Raw genomic sequence first — 15,510 nt, forward strand, 5'->3', positions numbered from 1 at the left:
ATGTTATCGAGGGCAAAGTATACAGAGCAAAACCGCAAATGATCGCAGGCAGATGCAAAATGTCCGGCACGCGAGTCGAAGATTGCATCCCTGCCACTCATTCTTGGCTTTGAGCCGGGATAATTGGCGGCTGAGCCGCTCGATGCTGTAACCTGATATATTTTCCGAAAATGTCGAAAGGATGCATTGGATGTCAACAAGGTTAATGGATACTGCCGTCACAACACCGACTGACGTCCTTCGAGGGTTGTGTTCTGAGCAAGCATCAGGCGACCTCTTTCTGTCAAAACATGCGGGATTCAGGACCCTGGGTACGCTTGCACGGCCAGGCAGACTCCAGCCCTTTTGGTGGTCAGGTGTGACAAATGGCTCGCTAAAGCTGACGATCCATCAGCGCCTTCGAATTGTAACTGATACGCCTCGTTGACCAAGAGCATGTGTGGCCATTTGCGCGTGGCGGAGATGCCAGTCGAAGCGTGGACATTCACTGGAGCAATCCCAGTAACATCGATCGTGGTGCGGCCCTGACCCACGCGCGATTTGATCCAGACGCCTTCCATTTCTTTGACGGTAGACTGTTTTCGTTTACGATTGCAACGAGGCAAATGCATCTTCCAGGCCGCCTGGCTAAGCCACAGCCACTCCATGGTGCCTTCGAATGCACGACCTTGATTCGATGTGGAGACACAACGAGCGGGGTCCCACGCATCTCCGGGGTTGTGAAAACTCTGTGCCGCTGCCGACGATCCATGCCCAGCTCCATGGTACAAATCCACTACTCTGATTTCAGCTAGCTGGCTCCGTCTGCCCAGAAGTGCACTTAACCATTTCCGAACCCTAGTCGCATGCTTCGCTCACCATCAACCGGATCCACCAGACAGGGCGCTGGAGAGATAACCCGCGCCTACTTTTCGTATAAAGTCTGTGCCAATCACCCAGAGCGACGGAGTTGGTAAAGTGGTACGCAGCTTTCACTCTGCGATACAGCCTACTTCACGTCCACTGCTATCAGTGCGACTCTATTATAGCTTCGGCTCCGTCATCCACTCGACTTGAAGTCGATTACCTTGCCGCATTCAGACCAGAGCAACACTCTCTCCCACGCGACATAGATTACTACCAAAGCGACAAATCCTCAAGCGACTTTAATCTCCAGCAACACTGCCTGTGCGACAACCTCCCTTGCAGCCATGACTACCGCGGAGAAGAAGTACTCCGGCGAGTTCGTCCACGAAACGTACAACGGCCACGATGATATCCAACACGGGACGGTGACTGACAACTCCGACGACCTCCAACGCCATCTCGGTAATCGCCAAATTCAGCTCATCGCTATCGGTGGATCCATTGGTACAGCGCTGTTCGTCAGTATCGGCGGTGCCCTCAACAAGGGTGGTCCTCTCGGCATGTTGATCGCGTACACTGGGTATTCGTGCATAATTGCGCTTGTGAACAACGCTATGGCTGAGATGGCTACTTATATGCCTGTAAGCGGAGGGTTCGTTCGAATGGCTGGTAAATGGGTCGATGAGGCTTTCGGTATATCATGTCCAGTGCAATGAAACTTGTCTTTTGTACTAACCTTCACACAGGCTTCATGGCTGGCTGGAATTTTTTCCTGTACGAGGCGCTTCTCATCCCCTTCGAGATCACTGCGCTCAACATCGTCTTGAAGTACTGGAGAGACGATATCCCTGCTGCGGCTGTTTGCGCTGCTGTCATTGTGCTCTACGCCGCCTGCAACATCTTAGCTGTCAAGGCATATGGCGAGGCTGAATTCTGGCTCTCCGGAGGCAAAGTCATTCTGATTCTCATTCTGTACTCGTTTACGTTCATCACAGTAAGCAGTTTTGCACGCTCAGCTGGCAGTTGTACGAAACTAACAAACTCCAGATGGTTGGTGGCAACCCTCAGAAAGATGCCTACGGGTTCCGGCATTGGCGTGATCCTGGAGTATTCGGCACTCTTTACACCACTGGCGATCTAGGGCGTTTTGAGGGCTTCCTCGGAGCTCTCTGGGCGGCTTCTTTCTGCATTGTCGGCCCTGAGTACATCTCCATGGTATCCGGTGAGGCTAAGCGACCCCGTGTCTACATCAAGAACGCCTTCAAGACTGTCTACTTCCGTTTTGGCGCCTTCTTCATTCTTGGAGCCCTCTGCGTTGGCGTTGTGCTTCCCTACAACGACCCCACCCTTGTTGACGTCCTCACGTCCGGTGAGAGCAGCGCAGCCGCCTCTCCCTACGTCATCGCCATGAGCAACCTAGGAATCTCTGGTCTCCCTCATCTGGTCAACGCTTTGTTGATCACCAGTATCTTCTCCGCTGGTAACACCTACACATACTGCGCTACTCGCAGTCTGTACTCGCTTGCGATCGAAGGCCGCGCACCCAGATTCCTGCGCAAGTGCACCAAGAACGGTGTTCCTATCTACTGCTTCTTTGTTGTCATGATCTTCCCGTTCCTGTCATTCTTGCAACTATCGGACGACTCCGCGAAGGTCTTGAACATGTTGGTCAACATCGTCACAGCTGGTGGAGTGATGAACTTCATCATCATGTGCATAACGTATCTTTGCTTCTATCGCGCATGCAAAGCTCAGGGTTTCAACCGTCAGACTCTCCCCTACACCGGCTACCTTCAACCTTGGGGCACCATCGTGGCTCTGATTTTCTTGACCTGCGTTCTCGGCGCATATGGTTACTCAACATTTTTGCCTGGCAAGTTCACGATTGAGGGCCTGTTCACCTACTACACATTGGTCTTTCTTGCGCCCATCACCTTCACTTTCTGGAAGCTCGTCAAGAGGACCAGGTGGCTCCGACCCCACGAGGTCGACCTTGTCTGGGACGCCCCTGTCATCGATATCTACGAGGCTTCGTTTATCACCCCCCCTGTTGGCTTCTGGACTGAGATGCTTCAGCTGGTTGGCTTCAAGCGTCACGTGCCTGTCGACAAGCGGGCAGAGGCCTAAGCTTTTCGCGAATTTTCGCAATGCGCTGCTTTGATCATGATCTAACGTAGTCAGCCTTACGCATGCGTGTGCATGTTGGCTCCATATTGAATCAATACCCATTCACTCAGCTTCCAATCCAGCGCTCGATCCCGTGAAGGAAGGCTCTTCTGCTATTACCCTTGCGACAAGCAGAAGAGACCTGAATATTTGCAACAAATTGCAAACTCATGGCCCAATCAGTCCGGATACGATTCTAACGCTTTCGAATCAAACACTCCCATTGCAACAACTACATTTCTACCCTAGCGACAATCTGTTTTGTTATCCTGCGATTGGTTCATAGCAATTGTCTTCGACCACAGAAGATAAACGACACTGTCCGGCCCCAGACCCCAGAGCAGTTATGGACAAGTGGACATCGGTCTACCATGAAGCAAAACATTCATCTGTATCACAAGAAGGCAAAGTTGGAGTCAGGCGCTTTGCACGTGCGTAGCACCAAACCTGCCGGACTTTTAGGTGCTTGTAGCCGCGGCTAAAGCGGTGGACGAAGTTGCGACTCTCAACAGTTCAGCCCAGTAATCTCGCGTACAGGATCGAGCACTCGAGGTTTAAAGACGGTTGACACACTTGCACAGAAGAGTGGGGCCGTCATGCTACGCAGGCCCACCAGCCAAGATAAGCAGTCCACCGGTTTTGTCCCTTGGGTCCCTGCTAATTCAGGCACACTGCTGGCTCCATGCTGGCTCCATTGATTTGGACCCTTCCACGCTGTCACAAAGATAAGGAAATTGACATAGTTAAAGCACAAATACCCTGCAGGTGGGAGCATCACCGCATCAGTGCACTGCAAGCCTCACCAAGATTCAGCATCCGTTGACCTTGGCATAGATCACGACAACCTTGCATACGGATCCCATCAGCCGCTGACGTCGCTCGACATCTCCACTCCGCCGCCGCCGCCGCGCTCCTACCATGCGTGTATCATTGGATACCTTTCACACCGACTGCAGTTCCAAACCGTATTATTGTGTGACATGTGGGCCTACGGTAAGCTTGAACATGTGCCGTGCCCAGCTTTCGGATTGCCCCATGGGCACTGGGTTTCGGAGTTGACCGACTTACGTAAAGCGCCATCCACGTGCGACTTTCGCGCCCACCAATCAATAGAGCCCAGATGCTGGGCTGACGTCTTGAACGGCTTTGCTTTCCGAGCGGGAACACTTGAGCAAGGCTTCGAATGCTTGCCTGTACGACCATGATAGCGATGATGTATGCGGCAGCATGAATTGAACGCGAAACATAGTGCACGAAATGCATGCCGGAAAGAGTTGTACGCCGAGGCCGGGCCGATGAGCAACTCGGTGGCCTGAGATCTGGGGTCTGGGGAAGTGGAGGTTGATGGGTGCTCAATCGAGGATTATATTGCTCAAAGCAGCGATGATAGACCTGTTATCGCGAGCTGGGCATCTCGTGCATTTCAGCGTCCTGCCAGCCATTGCTCTGCTTCCTATCTCCGCCTCAAACGCGTCTTACCTCGATTCAGCCGCAAAGCCCACACGCCATCCACAGCGATGATTATGAAGAAAGAAAAGACCAGACTTCCACCGAATACCAGACTGTGATAAGTCCAAGCGTCTCCTGCGTCCAGATCGACAACCTGACACACAATCGCCCATGGCAGCACATACAGAATATTTGAAGCCAGCGACTGGTACAGGTACCATCTTGGTCGAGTCGACACGAGAATGGCGGCCAGTTGCGTCGAGATTCCATAAAGGATGTAACACCAATCGATCGTGCGCCACATACGCGCTGCGATCTTTGCTACCTTCTCCGATCCGGACAGATAGCGAGCAAAAGGCTCCGCGCCTAAGAACGACATCAACAAACAGAGTGGAACCTCGAAGACGAGAACAATGCCAATGGAGTAGAAAGCCCATCGAACGATGCGCCATAGCTGTCGAGAAGGGAGATGTGGTTGGACACTATCGTTGAGGTAATCCAGACTTGCGCGCACTTGGCCCCAAGAATGACCGATGAAGGTAAGCGTTGTAGCTTCAAGAGCTGATATTGGAACCATGATGAGTCCCCATCGGATTGTCGAAAATACGCCCCATGCGGTCGCGTAGTCGCTGCCGAGACCGACGATACCGTGTACCAGCCAGAGGTACAGGGCGTTGCGGATTGCAGACTCGGTAAAGAAGATAAAGCCAGGCTTGAAAAGCGTGCGAAGCGGTGAAAGAGATGGCTTAAGGTTACCGTGGGTGATGTCCTGATGGATAGCTGACCTTTTACTAATACTGGTTGTATAGATAAAATAAGCCAGGCCTGCAAACGCCGAAGTGAGATTGCAAGCAAGCGAGATGCCAGCCTGCATGTTGACCGTGGGTGTGATGCTTCCGACGTGGAAGTTCGAGATGATGATCAAGTCCAGGATGATATTGACAGCAAATTTGACTGAACTGATGACGAGTGGCACGTCTGGCTTGTCGAGCGCGCGTGTCGATGCGTTGACTGAGTATTCGATCGCAGAGCTGAAGGCGGAAAAAGCCGATATGCGGACGTAAGTTACGCTCACATCCCGCACCTCTATTGGGACAAACCCATTCGCGAACGTTGAAGCACCTCCAACGAAGCCTATGCTCATGATGAAGCCGAGAACAGATTGGAAGAGGATGAGCGTGTGCGCAAGCTGCACTCTTTCACCGAAAGTGCGACTGCTCTTGTCGCCGATAATTAGATACGAGGCACGTGGTAGACCTTCATTGAGCACCTCAGCGACAACGCCAATGTAGGTGTAGGTATCGGTCGTAACGACCATCGAAGAGTCGATGTTGGCCACCCATAGCTTTGACAGTGTGCCATATAGTACTGGTAGCACGAAGGCGCACAGATTGAAGAGTAAAGCTCCAGAATAGCTGAACCCGTATGAGTAGAAGCTCCAGCCTTGGGCGATAGACTCACGTGTTTCGATGAAATGACGGCTTCAGATCTAGGAAAGTCCGCGCTTTGAAAGGCAAGCCATCATCATGATCAGCCTGGCTGCGCGACACATCGTAGTAGTCGTTAGTTGAGTCATGCGGTGAGTGCACAACGTGCAAGGTGTCGTCGATCTTGGAGGGAAGCATTTGGTAGTCACGATGGAGGGGTCGGGCGAGTCGCAAGGGTGACGTTGAAGTGCTCATTCCTATTGGGAGTTTGCCACCTTATCAGGTGGTCTTGGCAGCTCAGGCGAAGGCGCGCGACGACGGAGAGGGGAAGCATCAGCGATAGCGGACCGATGCAAGACCACGGCCCGGCCTGTTGTCAGCCGCATGCCTAGCCGTGAGTTTGTGAGCGGATGATCTACCAGTGTATGCTGATTGGAGGACCGACGAATGGTATCGTTAATCAAGCTCGCTTAGATCCCGATCGGTGAACGACAAGCAAGTGAACAACTTCAAGATCAGCCTTCAGCAGCTAAGTTGTTTTAATCCACCTTGAAAAGCAGGCTCTGCTTGTCATCTAAGAATAGAGGTGCGCCCTGAGAAGTAGGTGATTAAGACAGAGGTCAACTCGAAACTACTCCCCACCAGGAATACAAACACCGTTTCACACCTCGGCTTCCACACACAACTACAAAGTGTCAGGATGGCAAGTATAGAGTTTTTCCTTTGCGGTAGTCGCTCGTTTGACGAGAAGCTGGCCGGCTTATGAAGAACCTCAGACAACTAGGCAGAGAGAATCAGAGGTTTGGGGAATAGAGTATGCATTTGATTACGAACTTCTAAAGGTCTTCACAGAGAGACCAAATCTTCAAGACAAGCAGCAGAGAGTTCTCGTCGTAATTGTGCACGGTAAAGACACGCAAACGCCGTCTCGAAAGGGCTACAACGACGCAGGTAACCTCAGGTCTGACTGTTACCCAAACAACTTGAACCCACCCCGAACCTGCTTCTGAAACATTCCGCTCCCATCATACTTCGTCGACACCCGCCGCATCTCCGTCAGGCTCTCGTTCCCGTATCCAGCAAGTACTTCTTGCCAATCACCTGCATAATTCAGATACAGATGCTCGTCTCGTGCACCCTCTGCGTCAGCAATCCGGTCCAGGTCTCCTGTGAATTTTTTGATAGCTTGTCGCAGGCTTTCTGTGGCAGCAGGATCGTCGTATTGGAACGCGATGCCGATGTTGTAAAGATGATCCTCGGGGTGTAGGGCGGGATCGAAGCCTAGGCTGTTTGGTTTGGATGCTGGCGCAGCCGGGGGGACGGATTGGATGGACATGGCGATTGTGAGGTTTGCGGGACTGTAATCGGCAGTGAGTGCGCGGGACGTCTGTTTGAAGGATTCGTGGATCTTGGGGAGGATCAAGGGCGTTATGGAGAATGTGGTGGTGGACCAGTCCATGCTAAGGTGCCGGTCTTGTTAGCGGCTTATATCAAAACAGCAGGTGAAGGTTGGAACAGCAGGACTCACTAATAGCTCTGGGTGATTGTTTCTGCTCCTTCCCCGGCAAAATCTCCCGGAGACGCAAGACGTATAGAGTTGTAAATTTGTGGTTGAATATCGGCGAATGTCTGTAGCGAACTGACATTGACATTGTCAGGTTGAGAGTGGTACATGGCAATCTGAGCCATGTATGAATCCTTTGCAGAGTCATACAGAAAGCCAAATGTAAACATAACATTTGGGTTGTACTTTCCTGGAGCTTTGAGTGCTGTAAGCGTTTCAAGCAGTTCCACGTCGGTGGAATTGGGATAGAGGATAACACCTCCCCACATCGGGCCTTGGGCAAATGTTTCCAAGTCGAAGCGCGTGACGATACCGAAGTTATTCAGACCCCCTTTTAAAGCGGCGAAAAGGTCAGAGTAGGATGTCGCGTTCGCGTTGACGATGGCTCCTGAGGAGAGGACAACTTCAAAATTGACAACTGAGTCACACGCCCAGCCTCTCTGTGTAGAGAAGAAGCTGATACCTCCTGCAGATTCGGTCAGTTGGCCACAAATCTATTCGTAAGTGTGTGAGAATGTTACCTCCAGTCAAATAACCGCCCACTCCGACGGCACCATTTCGCCCACCTTGAATGGATATATTGTAGGGATCCAGAACAGCATATACGCTCTGCCATCTTGCACCCGGACCGACGGAGACGACTTCTGAGGGCGTCTGGAGTTGGATTTCATTCATGTTACTCAGATCTATGGTGATACCGTCCTCGATATCTGCAAAGCCTGGCAGCGCGTCAGAATTTGATGGCGGCATTCGCCTAACATACATACCAATGTTGGTATTGTGTCCTCCGCTTCGAACAGCAAATTGAACAGTGCTAAATTTGCTCAAGGTTTTGACAATAGTAGCAACATCGGTCGTGGTTTTCGGCCTCGCAATGCAAGTGGGCCGTAGCCGGGTTCCAATATACTCGTATGAGGCAATTGACTCTTCATAGTTCTTGTTGTCATGGAAAAAGATTTGCCCTGGAAGGCTCAAAAACAGTTGTACACATGCGTGTGCCGTGTTGACGCTGTGTGCTCTTGCTCCGAATATCGAGAGGGAGAGTGTGAGTAGAATCGTTTGCGTCAGTGCCATGACGGTGGTGTAGAAATAAGTGAGTGGTGTTTGAATATGGTGACTTGCGTTGGCGGTATATATACTGTTACACTGACTTGGCAGAATCGTTGGCACGTTGACTCGGAATGTGGGCAACGGTCAGTCTCATACGATCAGCCCAAGACTTCGGAATGTAAGGAAAAGGGATGTATCAAAGGACCATAAGTTATTCTCTGGACTCATGAAGGCGCTGATTGTATTGGGGCTACCTTTCACCTTTCGCACTCCATGATCGTCTAAGGCTACACACGTCAGTCACTATCACCCCCATCCCCCGGATGAATCAACTGCTCAACCTCCTTCTTTATTTTTCTGATATCAGTATTCCAACCCTTAAGCTGCACGTTCCCAACGACAGGGCCACGGGCATCTTTCAGATTGCCGAGCTCCGTCTGAAGGTTTTTCAAAAGACCTTGCAATTTATTCAGGATCCGGTTCTGGTCGGTGTAAGCTACTCGTTCGTCGATTTGGGCTCTCTGTTCGTTGTGGGCCATGGCACCACCATAGTAGGGGTCTTCCATGAAGCCCCAGCTCCTACGTCTTCCATCACGAGTGAAAGTTACGTATCTTCCATTGCCGTAGATATCTCGATGGCCTCCGGGAATGAACTCCGTGTACATGTTTATTGATTGGTTGATTTGTATGTCTGGAAATGTGAGCTAATTAGATGGTATGAGAAGAGGTGTTGGGGAGGCGAGTATTTATACTGCAGTGGTGGATGCAGCGGTATCAGCCAGCACGGGCGGACAACTATGCTTTCGCTGAACTGGCGGGTGGCTCAGAAGCGTTGGTGGAAGGGTTTGTAGTGTTCAAGGCTTTTCTGTGATGCAATCTCGCGCGGAGGCTGCTGGCTGTGCTCACCAACACACATTATCATTGCTCTGCACCTAAACTCATGTAAAAATGATTCCACCATCAATGACGATGGTCTGACCCGTCATGTAGTCGCTGTCTCTGCTTGACAAGAAGCTTACCGTGCTTGACACGTCCTCGGGCACACTAGTTCTGCCGAGCGCAATCAGCTCGTTTGTGTATTTCTTGATGGTGTCGCCCTTCTTTGCTCCTGTCTTTTCTCCCAGCTTCTCGTCGATAAGGTCCCACATCGCTGTACCGACAATGCCAGGTGCATAGGCGTTGACGGTGATCTTGTGTTCGGCCATTTCCATAGCGAAGGCTTGCGTCATACCTCGAACAGCCCATTTGGAGGCGCTGTAGTGGGAAAGCAGGGCGAAAGGCTTGAATGCGACAATAGATGCTGCTCCAAGGAGCTTGCCGCCGGAGCCTTGCGAGATCATTTGCTCAGCACCAGCTTTGTAGCAGTTGAATACTCCATTCACTGGGTCACGAATTAGCGAAACATGGTACTATGGAAGCAGATGAAACTCACCGTTAACCTCGAACATCCTCTTGAAGTCTTGCTCGGTCAGATCCAGTAGAGCCTTCACTTGCGCAATGCCCGCATTCGCAATCATAGTGTTCAGAGGTCCTAGTTCCGAAACAGATGCCTTCACCATCTCTTGCACTTCTTTGAGATTCGACACATCCGCTGTAAATGCGAAGGCCTTCCGGCCAATGCTCTCCACTTCCTTGACCACTTCATCGCAACCAGCTTTGTTCGCCGCAATATCGTTGATGCACACGTCGTAGCCGTCGTTTGCCAGACGAAGAGCTATGGCTTTGCCACTAACGATCGTCAGTCCGTTTGCCAGGTTTGTTTGTCGAGCTTGTCATCTCACATTCCACGCGATGATCCCGTCACAATCGCCGTCCTGCTCCCCGCTGTCGGTGTAGCGTAGTTGCGTACCCATCGTGGCGCCAGGGTTGAGCTCCGAGACAAGGTCGTAATCTTGACTGGCGCTCGCCAGACAGTTTTTGCCGGTAGACGAAAAGACATGTCAAGTGTACAATGTGCTATGCTAGGGAATTGAAACGGATTGAAGCTACAACCTAGGCTTGGACGAGTAGGTAGGGAGAGCAGAGAGAAAGCAGAATCAGGTCATTATGAAACTATGCCAATAGCGTAGAGCTACCCCTCTCGCGTCTCCAAGTCGGCTGCGTACATTGAAGCTCAAGTGGCTTGTCGGGATAAGGTAACCCGGGACGCGAGTTGAGTTTTGGATGAGATGACACGCTCGTGTCGACTCCAGCAGCAGAGCGGCATTGTTCCGCGGATCCCACAGCCGATGCTCTCATGATGTTGGTCCCAGACCGGATGAAGCTGGTCGCGGGAACATGGAAGGGCAAGAGTGCGGCGGCGATGCGGAGGTGTAACGAGCCTTCCCTTTTTAGTTATAGTTCCCTCTCGGAAACGTGAACGTGCAGGCGCGTGCTGCAGCATCATCAACAACTGAACAACAACGCGCATCGCCTACTAATTCATTGACAGCATGTCTCGACAAAGCATGGCGCCGAATCGCAACCTGTCGCTGACAGAGGAATTGGAGAAACTAGAGCAGTCGATCACACTCACGCTTCAAGGTAAACAAACCCTAGAATACCCCACCAACGCAATTGACACGAGTAGAAATCGACCAGAACTTCAGCCGCGCGCATCGCATCGTGACCACAGGAATACTTCCAATTGTAGAGCACTATGGAAAGCACTCTGAGGCGGTTTGGGAGGGCTCAAAGGCACGCGCCCCTCAAGCACCTTTCACTCTGGCCGAATGCTGACTTTTGTCAGTTTTGGAAGCAGTTCTTCGAAGCCAGCGCAAACGTGTCGCTATCCGGGTACGAAGCTCCTCAAGACGACTCGATTACGCAGGACGACACACAGCAAGAGGAGACATACGAGGATGAAGAGACCGAGACTGGATATGTGACCAGGGAGGGAGCTACCACCCCTCAACGCCCGGCCTCGTCTCACGGCGAATTGGATGAAACCATGACGCTCGACTCTCCTTCCATGGGTCACAGCACGCCTGGATTACCACAATCGCTCAGAAAGGGCAGACATGGAGACGGCGACGAATTGGACGCCGATGAGGAGGTGCCTCAGTTCGCCGGGCTCTCGTCGCCATACGAAGCTCTACGACAAGAGCTCGATATCGGACCTTCAGGATCTAGGACACCGAGATTTGACCCCGTCACACCTGGCAAGTCACAAGCGCTCCCAGAAATGATGGGCTTCGACTCCTCGCCCTTCGTCCAGCCCACGACATCGAAGAAGACGCACTTCAACCAGGACCCGCTCATGCACCGCGTCCTAGATAAGACATTCCGTGTGCAGGCCACACCGCTCATCAGTCCCCGGAAGTACAAGCCGACTGGTGCCTTTACTCCAGGCACTGCGCAGCGTGCTGCGCCAACACCTCGTGGCGCCGCAGCTAACTCGAGGATACCCAAGTGGGACGATTCATCGCCACCTTCATCTCCTGCGCCTCAGCTGCGTGCCGACATCTTCTCACCCATGAAAACACCCCGCACACCGGGTGTGAGTGTGCAGACACCAGCAAAGGGCAAAACGCCTATGAGTGTGGGGAGGGACTATGTTGATTATAGCGACGACGACGAGCTTGACTTCAGCCCACCCAAGACGATTCAATTTCACGTACCACAGACGAAGTTATTACAGACACCCGGTATGTAACTCATCAATACTCACCACGGCATTGCTAACATTGGCGCAGCACGAGAAGCAAGCAGGCGCATCGTCGACGATCTGTTGATGACTGCCGGCGGCGACTTCACAGACACAACAGGTGGGATGGAAGATGACAGTCCGAGCGTGGTCAGACGTCAGGTTGATCTGGACGATAGCTTTTAGGCGCTACAAGGAAGTCGTTGCATGCTATGTTGGACTTGTTGTTTAGACTCGCGATACCCACAATACGATATCAGAAAAATGCCTTATCGATAGAGATTCAGCAAGACTCGTATCGCGTATTCTACGTAACTCTGAACACGTCGCTGAGCGACGACTAGCATGTGACAGCCGCGACTTCTCCACTAGCCGGGGCGTAGCGCGACCTATTGGTTGGGGACCCGCGACAGCTCCAGCGTCATTCCCTAGTAATTCTAGCTTCATCAGTCCATCAGTGCCTTGCTCCAAGGGCCAGATGTCCTCGTCTTTCCAAACGCACACATTCGTTCCCTCACTATGCCGAAAGACAGAAGACCGCCAACGTCAGGGTATGCTCGAATAGCACAGGCCGAGGAGGAAGAGGACTCCGACGCCGCATCCGAGGACGGGTTCCATCAAAACTCGCTGCCGAACGGACCATATGCCCCCATACAGCCATCACGAGGCTCGCGCATGCGCATGCCTGGTGATTCCGCGCCGGGATCCCCGAATGCACGTCGAACACCCGCCGGCCGGCGACACCGATCAAATTCAGGCGTCGACATCAAAGCCATAAACGCTCGCTTTGAACGATGGGCAGACGAGATTGCGCAGAAGTTTAAATTCAAGAAGCAGGCAGAGGGACCCGATGACGAGCAGCTCGAGATCCACCATTCCGTCTTCCAGGCACCTGACGGCGTGCGACCAGCAACGGCAGAGTCGCTGCAATTCGACTACGATGGAGCTGGCTCGCCGGAGCGCATAACAGAGCTACAATTCGATGACATAGTGGAGAGCGTGCGGACGGCAATTGAGATGGACATGCACCCGTTGCTCATCACACAGGGCAGCTCAGGTAGCTACTTTGCGCGCAATACACAGGGCAAGGTCGTGGGTGTCTTCAAGCCCAAGGACGAGGAGCCATACGCGTCACGGAATCCCAAGTGGACAAAGTGGATACATCGCAACTTATTTCCCTTCTTCTTTGGACGCGCCTGTCTCATCCCCAATCTGAGCTACATCTCCGAAGCCGCCGCATACGTTCTCGATACCCAGCTGCGAACAAACATCGTACCCTATACAGACATCGTTGATCTCTCCTCAAAGTCATTTTACTATGACTTCTGGGAGAGACGTGCATTCTACAAAAAGGGAAAGCCCTTTCCTGAGAAGCCTGGCAGCTTCCAGGTCTTTTTGAAGGGGTTCAAGGATGCGAACATCTTTCTGAAGGAGAATCCATGGCCCGATCTACATGCTTCGAACTTAAACGCTGCATCTCGTAAGAAGAGGAGACGATGGACTGAGGATTGCAGACCGACCGGGCCGCTGTCTGACAACGAAGACGATGAGGAGCGAACAGGTACACCAGACCACCCGCATCGACGAGGCTTTTGGACACCTACGTTGCAACAATCGTTTAGAGAGCAGCTGGAGAAGCTCGTCATCCTCGACTATATTATGCGCAATACGGATAGAGGGCTGGACAACTGGATGATCAAGATCGACCAGAAGACACAAGAAGCAACGATAGTTGCGGAACCGCCAAAGCTAAGCGAAGAGGATGTAGATGAGGATATTCCTAGCCAGTATACACAGCAGTCGATGTCAGAGTTGGACCCTTACGGACGCAGAGAGCCTATGAGGGCTTCTAGTCGCTCTAACACACCCATGCAGAATGGCCCTACGCCAGGGATTACGCTCGGCGCCATCGACAACAGCTTGTCGTGGCCATGGAAGCATCCCGATGCCGTGAGTAACCCGCTTAACCTCAACAGAGTAGGAACTGACCTTGCGACAGTGGCGCAGCTATCCTTTCGGGTGGCTATTCCTGCCTGTTTCCCTAATCGGCCAACCCTTCTCCGAGGCCACTCGCAAGCACTTCCTCCCTCTTCTTACATCGAAACAATGGTGGAGCGATACACAGTCGGCGCTAAGGAAGTGCTTCTCTCGAGACGCAGACTTCAAAGAGCGAATGTATGCCAAACAGATTGCGGTTATGAAGGGACAAGCTTGGAACGTGGTGGAAACACTCAAGACGCCTGATCATGGTCCCTTGGAGCTTACACGGCGAGCACGTGTGTGCGTCTGGGACGACATTGTTGAGATTCCGATTGCAGTTCCATTACGTGCACCCTCAGCGGAGATGCGACGTAAACAGCAGCCAAGTAAACACCTAAGATTCGACGAGGAGCACGAAGAGATGGACATTACAGCACTCCACACCCCGCCACAAAAACCGCAGCCAGATCTTCTGATGAACTCACCTCCCCTCGACTCGGCGCACGAAAACCGCTTCAACCTTACCCGCAACTCTTCGTCGTTCGATGCTCGGCGCAATGATCGCTTCAACAACAGCAACGGCCCGACGTCACCCGCAACGGTCAATGATGTACCGTGGGCGAGTCGGAAGGCACCTGAGTCCAACGGTAGGCCTGCGCACCGTTCCCGCATGAGCCACGAAATTCCCCGTCGTGACAGTGGCAGGCGTCACCGTCGTTTCTCCCTCAATCTACGCAGAGACGACTATGATGAAGATGAGGGCGATTTAGGTTACGCAGCGAATGAGGACATGGAGGGCAACCGCAAGAAGGTCATCGTAGAGCGGCTTGAGATGGTGAAGGGCAGAAACCCGGTGTTCACGTGGTGTTGATGAAGATGTCAATGACGATACTTGATATGGATATGAAGGAAGGGATGCAATTTGCATAGCGGGCGTTGGATTCGGCGTTTTGCATGATGGCGTTGGGTCGATGCAACCTTGTAGCAACATCATACGCTGTTGTAGTAGCACATACACTTCGAGGCAGCGAACGACTCGCCTCCTAGTCAGAAAATACCGCGGTACAGCTTCACCACCATCAAGCGCGTGCCGAAACGGCGAAAGATTCGTGAGGTCTGGCGTTCCGATTCAGGTTGGTGTGAACGCCTCTAGGATTTCGTGGGTGCAGCCTCGGGCAGGTGCAAAGATCAGTACGTCATGTGGTCTCTCCGGCAGGCAGAAACGTGTGGGTCCGTGTGGCTAGTGCCATCTTCAACAGAACGTGAAAGTCGACCATGTACATCTAGAACCTTTATCTCAGCTTGCTGAAGCGCACAATCTCGCCCAACATGCATCTGTGAAACGGGCGCCTCGATGCACAGTATCCCGAGCCGCGATATGAACCCCAGGAGCAAACGACCGG

The 15,510-nt window shown here is 52.4% G+C and overlaps 6 protein-coding genes across 6 annotated transcripts; 3 read left to right on the forward strand and 3 right to left on the reverse strand.

Annotated features, from left to right (window-relative positions):
* Nucleotides 1-919: 919 nt before the first annotated feature.
* C7974DRAFT_189275 (general amino acid permease-like protein AGP2) lies at nucleotides 920-3,456 on the forward strand. Its single transcript, XM_046136555.1, has 3 exons — nucleotides 920-1,539; nucleotides 1,593-1,840; nucleotides 1,894-3,456. The coding sequence occupies exons 1-3, from the start codon at nucleotides 1,191-1,193 to the stop codon at nucleotides 2,971-2,973; spliced, it is 1,677 nt and encodes a 558-aa protein (XP_045997348.1). The 5' UTR covers nucleotides 920-1,190; the 3' UTR covers nucleotides 2,974-3,456.
* A 1,009-nt stretch (nucleotides 3,457-4,465) lies between these two features.
* On the reverse strand, nucleotides 4,466-6,086 carry C7974DRAFT_434096 (uncharacterized protein; the record flags this gene model as incomplete). Its single annotated transcript, XM_046144973.1, has 2 exons — nucleotides 4,466-5,876; nucleotides 5,923-6,086. The coding sequence occupies 2 exons, from the start codon at nucleotides 6,084-6,086 to the stop codon at nucleotides 4,466-4,468; spliced, it is 1,575 nt and encodes a 524-aa protein (XP_045997349.1).
* A 554-nt stretch (nucleotides 6,087-6,640) lies between these two features.
* On the reverse strand, nucleotides 6,641-8,700 carry C7974DRAFT_463535 (uncharacterized protein). The gene is made up of 4 exons (XM_046146236.1): nucleotides 8,220-8,700; nucleotides 7,974-8,171; nucleotides 7,417-7,918; nucleotides 6,641-7,348 (listed from the first exon to the last, which is right to left on the reverse strand). The coding sequence occupies exons 1-4, from the start codon at nucleotides 8,524-8,526 to the stop codon at nucleotides 6,859-6,861; spliced, it is 1,497 nt and encodes a 498-aa protein (XP_045997350.1). The 5' UTR covers nucleotides 8,527-8,700; the 3' UTR covers nucleotides 6,641-6,858.
* Nucleotides 8,701-9,303: 603 nt separating this feature from the next.
* C7974DRAFT_189339 (acetoin dehydrogenase-like protein) lies at nucleotides 9,304-10,770 on the reverse strand. The gene is made up of 3 exons (XM_046136556.1): nucleotides 10,284-10,770; nucleotides 9,935-10,230; nucleotides 9,304-9,883 (listed from the first exon to the last, which is right to left on the reverse strand). The coding sequence occupies exons 1-3, from the start codon at nucleotides 10,439-10,441 to the stop codon at nucleotides 9,441-9,443; spliced, it is 897 nt and encodes a 298-aa protein (XP_045997351.1). The 5' UTR covers nucleotides 10,442-10,770; the 3' UTR covers nucleotides 9,304-9,440.
* A 118-nt stretch (nucleotides 10,771-10,888) lies between these two features.
* On the forward strand, nucleotides 10,889-12,415 carry C7974DRAFT_394747 (DASH complex subunit Ask1-domain-containing protein). The gene is made up of 4 exons (XM_046141921.1): nucleotides 10,889-11,025; nucleotides 11,072-11,178; nucleotides 11,231-12,128; nucleotides 12,177-12,415. The coding sequence occupies exons 1-4, from the start codon at nucleotides 10,935-10,937 to the stop codon at nucleotides 12,311-12,313; spliced, it is 1,233 nt and encodes a 410-aa protein (XP_045997352.1). The 5' UTR covers nucleotides 10,889-10,934; the 3' UTR covers nucleotides 12,314-12,415.
* Nucleotides 12,416-12,459: 44 nt separating this feature from the next.
* C7974DRAFT_336210 (phosphatidylinositol 3 and 4-kinase-domain-containing protein) lies at nucleotides 12,460-15,394 on the forward strand. Its single transcript, XM_046139187.1, has 2 exons — nucleotides 12,460-14,077; nucleotides 14,127-15,394. The coding sequence occupies exons 1-2, from the start codon at nucleotides 12,647-12,649 to the stop codon at nucleotides 14,976-14,978; spliced, it is 2,283 nt and encodes a 760-aa protein (XP_045997353.1). The 5' UTR covers nucleotides 12,460-12,646; the 3' UTR covers nucleotides 14,979-15,394.
* Nucleotides 15,395-15,510: the final 116 nt, after the last annotated feature.

Source organism: Boeremia exigua (genome assembly GCF_020726555.1).
Source record: "Boeremia exigua strain MPI-SDFR-AT-0100 chromosome Unknown C7974scaffold_6, whole genome shotgun sequence".
NCBI classification, from domain to species: domain Eukaryota; kingdom Fungi; phylum Ascomycota; class Dothideomycetes; order Pleosporales; family Didymellaceae; genus Boeremia; species Boeremia exigua.